The following is a 9,742-nucleotide window of genomic DNA, read 5'->3' as shown; positions in this document are numbered from 1 at the left end:
AGTATAGTCTTTCGTATCCGTTGCGGACTTGGGGAGTGGGGGGATGAAGTTTAAAGCACAAGGTGGTGGGTTGGTGGTGGTGATGGGGGGAGTGTGTCGTTTTTGGGGAATCCCGACGATAAAAAAAAAAAAAAAAAAGATTATATGTTCACACAGGCTTACAAGTCCGGGGTTTTCAAAATGAATACAGAGGTCTTTTTTTTTTTTTTTTTTTAAGCAGAAGTAGAAATGCGTGGTGTCAACTGTAAGATGCCACCAAATTAGCGAAAAAAATAAATAAGATTAAAAATAATTTAAAAAAAAATTCCCGCAGTAGACTTAGGTTTTTTTTCTTTTTTTTTTTTGCAAACCTTACGGGCCTAACAGCTGAAACAAAGAGGCAACCATTTGCTGCTCACGCACACAAAAACCTTACAGGGAGCGGGGAAAGAATACCAACACAATAATAGTTTCATAGGTGGCGTCAACGTCAAAAAGGCCCAAACTACTTTTTACAAGAAGACCCCCTCCCACCCACCACCTCCCCCTTCAAAAAAAAAAAACCTCTAATAGCCTCTAATAGGTCCACTGGCTGGTTTCAGTAAGGGGTGAGGGCCCTACAAACAGACCCCCATATCGGAATAATTAGCATTTTTCTTTTAAACTAACTATAGGCTAACAAAATGTAGGTGAATACAGGCAGCTAAAGGGGGAGCAAAGCACATTCAACCCCTATCGGGAAAGGGAATTCCCTGGTCCAAAAACAAACAAAAAATAAAATAAAAAACCCAAAAGAAAATGATTAGAGCTTTTTTTCTACCGTTGGATATCTGAGCCGCAAAATAATAAACAATACCAAGTGGCTGTATTGAATTCCTCACGCTAGGCCTGGTTGGGAGTTGAAGAAAATAGTCTCTGTACTTCCACGTAACAGTTATACAAACACCGGGGACAGCTTCAGGCATATTGAACTCGCCAGCTTTTCTCGGGCAGGTCCGCCTTCTTCACACGAAAGTAAGCAAATTCCCATTGCATCAAAAGATACATTCGCTTCTTTCCCCCGTTTCCCCTAATCCTTCTCCGACTTATATCGACGCGCACGGACAATCCGCCTACTTTCTAAATGAAGTTTTCAAGGTTGAAGCTTCTCGGTGGGGCTGCCTGGGGCTGTGGATACTGTATCCTCCTGTCATATTAGCTGCTCGCCGGCTGATGCGGAACCCGACGGAGGGGAGGAGCGAGCGGGCGGGAATCAGTATGCAAAATGGGGTTTGACATCAGGAGGAGGAGAGATTGGTGGAGCGTGGAGGTGGGGGGGGAGACAGGGCTATTAATTTGCAGGGCACCACGGCGGGGGAATTGGTTTTTGTTTTTTTTTAGTGAAATTCAGCTGAGGAGAGGAGAGGAGGAGGGGGGGGGGCTTCGCTGCCATGCAACCCCGGGGTTTCATGCGGGGTGGTTTAACGGCGCAACGCGACTCACTTGCCGCCGCGGTGTTGTTGGGGGTTAAAGGGTACTCTTGGAACCGGGCGTCCCGGACAGGAGGAGTCCTTCTTCAGAAACTTTGGCGTTTTTCCCAGCTCGATGGTGGGGACCGGCGGGGAGGATGATAACCGAGCCTTCTCATTGGTTCTTCAAGGTCGGGCCACTCCGAGGGCCACGCAACTTGTCCTCCCGGCTAGCGCTCTCATTTGCGCTGGGGGGTGTCCCAAACATGCGGCAGAGCCTGATGGCTGGTTCAGGCGGCCACTCTTTTTTTTCGGGTCTGTTTTTTGAAGATGCTCACCGCAGGTGGGAAATAAACAGTTGGATGTTAAAGGACAGACAGCTGCTGCTTTTTTATAGCATGCTCTTTGATTAAGCCATGTTTTATTTTTTTTTAACTTTATAACCCATCTGTTGTCCATTTTTATTTTAGGCAGTACCTGCCGCGGCCTAACTGCCGTAGTATCTGGGGGGCCCCTACCCCCACCCTATACTTACATTACTACTACTAACCACCACTAATTAATAATAATAATACATTTTAATTTCATGCCAGAAGGGCCATAAAAAAGCCACATAAACTACCATTAGTAAAACAAAACAAACAATAAATAATAATAATATAACCCAAACCCCATACTACTAATAATAACATGTATTTCCTATTAGTAGTATTTAGTATTAAATATTAAGGCAGCAGGTTACATTCATCCATCTTTTGCACTGTTTTCGTTTTGATGGTCTTGAGACAGCAGCCTAAATAATTAATTAAGACAGGGACTGACATTTTTTAGTGTTATTTTTGAAGGAAATGTTAATAAAAAAATGTGGTAAAATGTAAAATAATGTAATCAGACCCAACATGGTGGAGGTATTTTATTACAGCGCTAATTAACTGAAAGATGTAGATGTAAACATGTTGATTTTGGTACAAAAAAAACTCAACATATTTTTTCCAGGGAGGAAAAAGTAAGAAAGTTAGTAAGTGGGCACCATGGACCTACTCTTTCCAAGGGTCAAGAATGAAACTTTTAACCTACTCATCCACAACCAGGGGATTTTCCATAAAGCCAGGGTTTCAATAGTGGGGAGTCCCTGATGCCACAACCATCCCATTGTAAATTGTGTAGAGGCTCATTTCAATATTATTTGCTTCCTTTCTTGGCTTAAAAACAGCACTTAACGTTTCCCATGTCAAGGACAAAAACAAACAAATTAGGGACCACAGAATTGCTAAGAATTTTTGTCCAGAAGGACCTTTTAATTTTAGGTACATCAGTTCAAATCAAATTTTTGGATTTATTTATATAGCACATTTTAAAACAACCAGGAGTTGGGACCAAATTGTGGATGTACAACATTAAAGTGCATGACACAATAAAAAGAAACTATAAATATAAGGCCAATAACAAATATGGTGCACAAATGTAAAATCAGGGAGGACAGAACAGGTTAGCAAACATCTCTTCATAAAATGTTCTCCTACAAAAACTACCTGTTGGGGACCAAACAGGCACATCCTGGTTCCCATCATGGTTCCAAAGAGGTGGACCAGGAAGGAAATCAGCTGCTATAACAAAGTACAGAGTAGACCTTAATTTACACATTCCAGCTTTTAGGTGCCACTGCATGATGGCTTTTATTGCATGCAAGTGTTCCTGACCTGTCCAACTTTCTTAGTTTTCCTACAATACTTTTTACTTTGCATCCACTGAGGGTTAGGTGGGTCTGGTGGGTGCTGTGAAGCCTCATAATGTTCCTATGGCTTACTTTTGGGGGGCTTGTCTTTACTTGACTCTGATTGAGAAATCCAAGGTTTTTATTTGTCAGGCTGACATCTTTAGAAATACTTTTCTATAAACCCGATGTACATGTATTTCATGGTGTATTTTAAATGCAACACAGGGAAAGAAAAAAATATGTAATTATTAATCTGGGACATTACAAAGCTGTCTCTGTGTACTGCGCAATTTGAAAATCTAGCCCCTCACAGTCATTAATATCATCAGTTGTTAAAGGAGAAGGACTACTGCTGGGACTGCCTGGGTCCAAACGCTTATTAAGTTCACTGCTTACTCGGCATACGGCTGGTCAGCGAGAAATCTTTTTCACGCGGGTGCGGGCCAACTCAGAGCGCTTGGATGGACAGAAGCACATCTCCTGCAATGCAACACATCAGCCACCAGGAGGGACCTCTGGTGCTGATTCACAGGCAGGTAAAAGTTGTTCTCAGGAGACAACAGGACGGGAGGGGGGAATAGGTGAGGTGGTATGATAAAAGCGGGGGGTGGGAGTCATAGTAGACAGGGGGTGGCAGATGTAGCAGGAACCAGGGAGGAGAGGAGAAGGGAGAGAGAGTTTTTTGAGTTTGATGGATGCGTGGAGGAGAATTGGAGGTCTGAACTGGGTTGTATTGGATGGAGGAGAGAGAGAGAGAGAGATGAGGAGAGAGAGGAGAGAGGGAAGGGAAGGACAGCATTAATTCGATACGAGGGCCCGCAGAGTGGGGGCAGTGGGAGGAGGAAGGCAGCCAACAACGAGGGAGGACTTAGGGGGCAGGATGCTACATGGTAGGGTAGGGCAGTGGGGGGGGGGGCAAGATTGGTGAGGTCCTTCAATGCTGCTACCTGGTCACTTGACTCCTTCTGCTCTCTCAAAATGGCGTATGGTGAGTCTTCAATTCAGGCACGCCCTCTCCCGAGCTGGTGATTGAAAAAATAGATGTTTATCCTGTTATCATCAAATACTGACGCCTCGCAATATTAGAGCATCGACTCTTATCTCTCGTGTTTACTTATTGTTTATGTTGTTGTCAGTATTTTGATAACAAGTGAACAACATGATGATGACTCTGTAGCAAAGATGATGAATGGCAATGATTCAGGGGGGAGCAGTACATATTTTTTTTCACCTCGTGTTTTTTTCCACCATGAGTTACATCCACAAGCTGCTGAATGTTTTGCTACGTGGACTCGTCATCTATGCGGTACTGGGCTTGGAGTGCACTTACTCGAATGATCTGCCCAGCCAGACATCTGATGCTGCAAATGTAGCCACCACAGGTAAGCAGCAATCCATGTCGGATACAAGTGTCTCCTATGTATTTACGCATGTACACTATCACCCCCCCACACCTCCCTCCCTCTCTCTCCCTCCCTCTCTCTCCCCCCTCTCCCCCTCATCATCCTGTTCCCTGTGGCTTTCTCGGGGAAAGCCGAGGAATGCCCTACGCAGGGGCTTTAGTGGCGAGTGATGCATTCAATGTCGACATACACCTTTTATTTTTTATTTTTTATTTTTTATTTTACCCCCCCCCTCCTCTCATCATCCTCTCCCCCACTGTACATTGCCGAGGAATGCATGACATGACAGGAATGCAGGATGCATCCTCACAGAGACAGGGGTATTTTACTGTAATGGTGCCCTTCATGTGTCGCCAAGGGTGTTTAGTGGTGAGAGGTGGGATATAGATCTTCATGGGATCAATCCCATAAATCCATGAATGTCAGGTCCCTTCTAATCAAAGGGAGCCGGGCTAAGTAGCCTCTGTTTACATCAGTAGGTGCTGATCATTGCCAAGAAGGCCACAGGTGACCCCCCTCTGAAATTGTGCTATTGACATAACCTAATGAGAGGATTTCCATCTATTTGCATCTGTTTTCACCAGGAAATATTGATTGGTTGTTCGCTTAACAGGCTTTTGTGCATGCCAGGTGCCTCAAAGCCACGATAAAAGCCCAGGAATGGAGAGACAAATGTGTAGAAAGCTTTATTTCCTCTGTACATGGGTAGACGTTTGGCAACAGACATACAAGGTATCTGGCTGAAGCTAATTTGCAGCTCACGTCCGTGGTTGTGATTTTAAAAATTAAAAAATTAAAGTTCAAACAACTAAAAGAAGATGCGGATAAGGCCTATCTTCAGGACACAGACGGATACAAAGGATGTGTGCATGTGTTAATGTACATGTGCACACACGTTGACATATAAGGCGACGAATAAGTGTCAACGTGTACGTATATATGGAGGCATACATGTACAGCACAGTCCTGTCTGACAGTGTGTCTGAGGCGTGTGTGTGAGTCAGATACTGGGAGAGATATCTGAATCTGCTGATATGTTAGTAAGCTAATGTTTCCGTCTATAAGCGGTGGTTTGTGTTATTTTATGTTATTTAAAATGTGGATCGCTTCCTTTCCTTTTCATGGAGGTTCTGCTTTCACTATGGGAACCACTTGCTTTCATCCACTCAGAGACGGCCTCCATTATTGTCAGTAACACAGGCAGTGTGATTGAAAGGGACTATAGACTAAGGTCAAACAAGACTCGAGGTGTAACCGGTGGATAGGAAGCAGGATTGGACATTCATAAAGATATTTTCAAAACGACATTTTTGCCAACCTATTCTGACAACCGTGCAGAGATTTATTTTTTCACGGTTGTGCTTTAAGCGTTTGACTTCTTTTCATGCCCGGGACGGTTTGTTACAACTCTGCTGTCTCTGTTAACCGAGCTCCCAACAATACAGAGCTCCAAACACAACGCAGGGTCTAAAGGAATAGTTTGACATTTTGAGAAATATGCTTATTCACTTTCTTGCCAAGAGACTATTTTTTTTTTAGCTGAGACCAGTTGCCGGGCAACCAGAGGAGAGTCCAGGAAGTCGGCGGTCCCGGGCCAAGAAATAGACGGGGAATTTGCGTATGAACGGATCAAAAGAACAATATGTGGGGTTTTAATTAGAGAGCTGTAGAGGTGCAGCTAAAATCGGCTGTTTCCTGTCTTTATGCTAAGCTACTAGCTAACTAATAATAACTTCTAGCTGCATCTCTTGGCCTCCATCAGAAGTTGAGGTTTGCTCGCTGGTCAAGGCGATGGTACAGCTGACTAGCCTTGAAAAGAACACCCTGGTTATGATCTCCCCTCCAAGCTTCACCCACTGATGAAGGTCCACCAAAAGTCGCTTAAAGCCCCAGAACATTTCCAGAAGAGCAAAAACGAACCTTCGGGCTCAAACCTAGTTCTTGCATATACAAGTGTGTTTGATGACACATCTCCCTGCAGCAGACCCGTCACTTCCCTCCCCTTACCCATAAAGGATAAGTCAAACATGATGCAAATGTTAGCAGTCAATTTTTTGCATAGATTCAATAAAGGTAAACTTTTGCACTTTGGGCTGTTTGAACAAATACAGGCTGTGTTTTACTGCCAACATTGACAGAACACAGTTAGGCTCTGCAGCTTAAGACACACAAAAGCCCTGTAAGTGGAAGTCTATAGACTCATCTCTATATTCATGTTCATCTAAGACATCCACCCCTGCCTGTCTGTTAAGGCTGCGGGACAAACGAATAAACCTCGCTCCAGACAGCTGTTAAGCATTCACGACTGTCCGCTTACAAGCGCCAGGCAGCTCCTGAAAATAACCCGGGCACATATACATTGATTAATAAGGCAAACGTGCACACAACAGCTCGGCAGTGTAAACACGGGCCAGGGGACGATGCGAGCCCTCTCTCCCTGCAAACAATGAAGTGCAGTGGAGATAGCGGTGACTTAATACAGTGTCAGTAAACATGACCGCGGTGTTACCCGTTTCCCAGCCGGCTCCCTGGAAAGGTCAGCTGCCTTTTCACTGGTCTTGGCGTCAGGAGAGGAAAACACAGCTCTGTGTGTGTGTGTGTGTGTGTGTGTGTTCATGTAGCTCCTGTATACGCAGAGTTGTCTTTATTAACGGCAGATTAACAGCTGCCTCGGTGAATCTTGAATTGTGTTTTTTTTTTTTTAAAGCTTCAGAGGATGACTGTGTAACTTTTGAGAGAAGAAAAAACTCATTGTTCCTCTTACAAATGATCAAGTTGAATTCACAGGGAGTGAAAGACACCATTGCTCCGTTCAATACACTGAGGGGGTTTTGTTGCTCCGGCCTCAGTTTGTCTTTGTGAGCGTTAGCTAACGTAAGCTAGCTTTAGATAAATCTTGCTGTAAAACATTTGCACTTGTGTTGCTGTGGCTTAGAACGTGAGCCAAACGCTAAACTGTAGTTCAAAAGTCAGATAGTGTGGCTTCAATGATGCGAGTAACGCTTACTCTTGTATGTTCAGAAATTACGTTACATTGCTGAGCGCTATATTTGCGAATGACTATTTTTTGCCTGCAGGTATATTTGCACACACACACACACACACGCACACAAACACACACATGTACTTCAGTGTGTTCCAGGCACATCCAGTAGTGCTGAGGGGATCTCTCGCCCAGGCAAATGAGGTTAGAGATGGGGCTGTTGTCGTCATTGAAGCAGTTGAGGGTTCAAAGCTGCCATTTAGCATGCTGTGAGTGGTCATGGGTTGAGACCCTGAGGGGGGGGGGCAAGCTCCCCTGTGATCTGTCAAAAGACCAGAACAAAGGGGATGGTGATGGAACAGTGCAATTTGTTGTACATGAGCAGTTGTCACCTTTGATGGGAAATTGAGTGTTGTCAGGTCTGAAAAGTGTAGAAATTTGGATCTTCATTTGTTACATTTTTATCCTTGCGTAGATTAGATTCAGATAATTGTACCATAGTTAATAGTTGGTCATTTCTGCAACCAAAACTAGCTGTCATCGTTATATTTATATTTTGAATTTCCCTCGGGATAAATAAAGTATCTATCTAATCTAATCTAATCTATTTACTGAGGTCCAGAAGAGATATGCAATTTGAAAGCAGACAATGGCAGATTTCTTTTTCTCTTTCAGGAGCTTCCCTTATCTTGAAAGAAAGATAAAGATAGACAGGCGCTGAAGTAGTAATTGATTTCGGTGTCACAGATAACCAGTCGCACATGATTTGAATCAAATGTCACGGCGTAGAGTTGTTTTTGGGCTGGTGTTACGCTCACTTTGCAGTCCATCAAAGTTGAAGTAGTATGACACCTTTCAGGCCTTTGTTCCTCATAGTGGGCCTTTTCGGTTGCGTAGGGATTCCTGATTTATTGTAAACCCACTGCAGTATGCATCAAATTGAGTGTTTTATTTAAACGTGGGCCAAATTCAGAGCAGATGCAAACTATATGAATCATAAATCATCTCTGTGGACCTTGAGGAAGAAAAAAGGGGGTTCGAAATTTTAGACAAAACATGCTAAAAATGAAAAAGAAGATGAGGCATTTGTTGTTGTTGTTGGATGGCTTGAATGTGAACGTGGCCTTCCCTTGTTTTAATGGTGGTGTGTACTTAGCTTGTTTGGCGTTTCAACAAACAAAGCCCTTCCCTCTGGCTAAAGGGAACATCCAGTTCTCGAGTAATGTGCCTGCTCGATGATGGTCGTCTCAGATACAGGACCCCCATTTAGCATAAGTTTTACATAACGTACAGATGCAGAAACTGACTGCCGCAGGTTCAATTCCACAGACTCAAATGCAGAAAAGAAAACACGAGGAGACCTTTCTCACACTGTCCTCACTTAATATTGTTTCGTTCATACAGCTAAATCAGACGTGACATCAATAAAGAGATTTGTTTGGAAAGGAGGTTCAACATTTACCTATCTCGAAAGTGCTTGCTCAAGTCCTGCAGGGAGCATAGGGATTTGCATTTTGTGGTGCTTCCGTCGCTGCTGGCTGGCCTCTGTTCCATCAACACACACACACACACACGCGCGCGCTTGAGGGAAGCCAGGCTTTTCCTACTTACTGCCTTAGAGTGACTTTTGGGTTCGCTCCGGGGGCTAATAGTGACAGAGTGTCAAGAGTGAACGTGGAGCGAGTCATAATGTCCTGGTTCTGTGTTGCACAGCTCAACCGGCAAAGCCACTTCCTCTCCCTGACTAGAACATGCTGTTCTGAAGAGTTCTTCATTAGCCAAGAAGAAAAAACAAATATATGACCATGCTTCAGAAATCAAACTTTACCCAAAAGTCTGCAACTAAGCCAGAACAGCTACTTTTATGAGCAGTGAGCTAAATGCATTATTTTAAAAAATATTTGCACATTTCATTACTTAAAGCTGCACCAATAGATATTTCTGTTACAACAGTGGATCAAATTGTTATGTGTAATGAAAGAGGTCGCAGAGAGAGAGAGAATGCACTTTCTCTCAGATGACAGATTCTAAAACGCTCCATAGTTTTAGCATCTTTTAGCTCATTTTGGTTTTATGGACTGCAACTTTATACACACTCTATATACCAGTATTTGGGTTCAGCCTCACCACTCTCACCAACCTCGTTTACAACCACAGCGGGTAGCTGTTTTTAGCAAAAAGAAACCTCTGATAAACCCACTGTACGCTACCT

At 43.6% G+C, this 9,742-nt stretch overlaps 1 protein-coding gene across 1 annotated transcript in view; it reads left to right on the top strand.

Annotated features, from left to right (window-relative positions):
• Window positions 1-4,358: 4,358 nt before the first annotated feature.
• stim2b (stromal interaction molecule 2b) overlaps window positions 4,359-9,742 on the top strand; it is a gene marked incomplete at its 5' end in the record, with an annotated part of 42,410 nt that continues 37,026 nt past the window's right edge. The window contains 1 exon segment of the mRNA XM_035675757.1: window positions 4,359-4,526. Coding sequence (XP_035531650.1) covers window positions 4,394-4,526 — 133 coding nt within the window.

Source organism: Morone saxatilis, unplaced genomic scaffold (genome assembly GCF_004916995.1).
Source record: "Morone saxatilis isolate NCDOM2014 unplaced genomic scaffold, NCSU_SB_2.0 Contig4, whole genome shotgun sequence".
Lineage (NCBI taxonomy): Eukaryota > Metazoa > Chordata > Actinopteri > Moronidae > Morone > Morone saxatilis.
The sequence above is the reverse complement of the archived record's forward strand: the minus strand, read 5'-3'. Positions and strand labels throughout refer to the sequence as shown.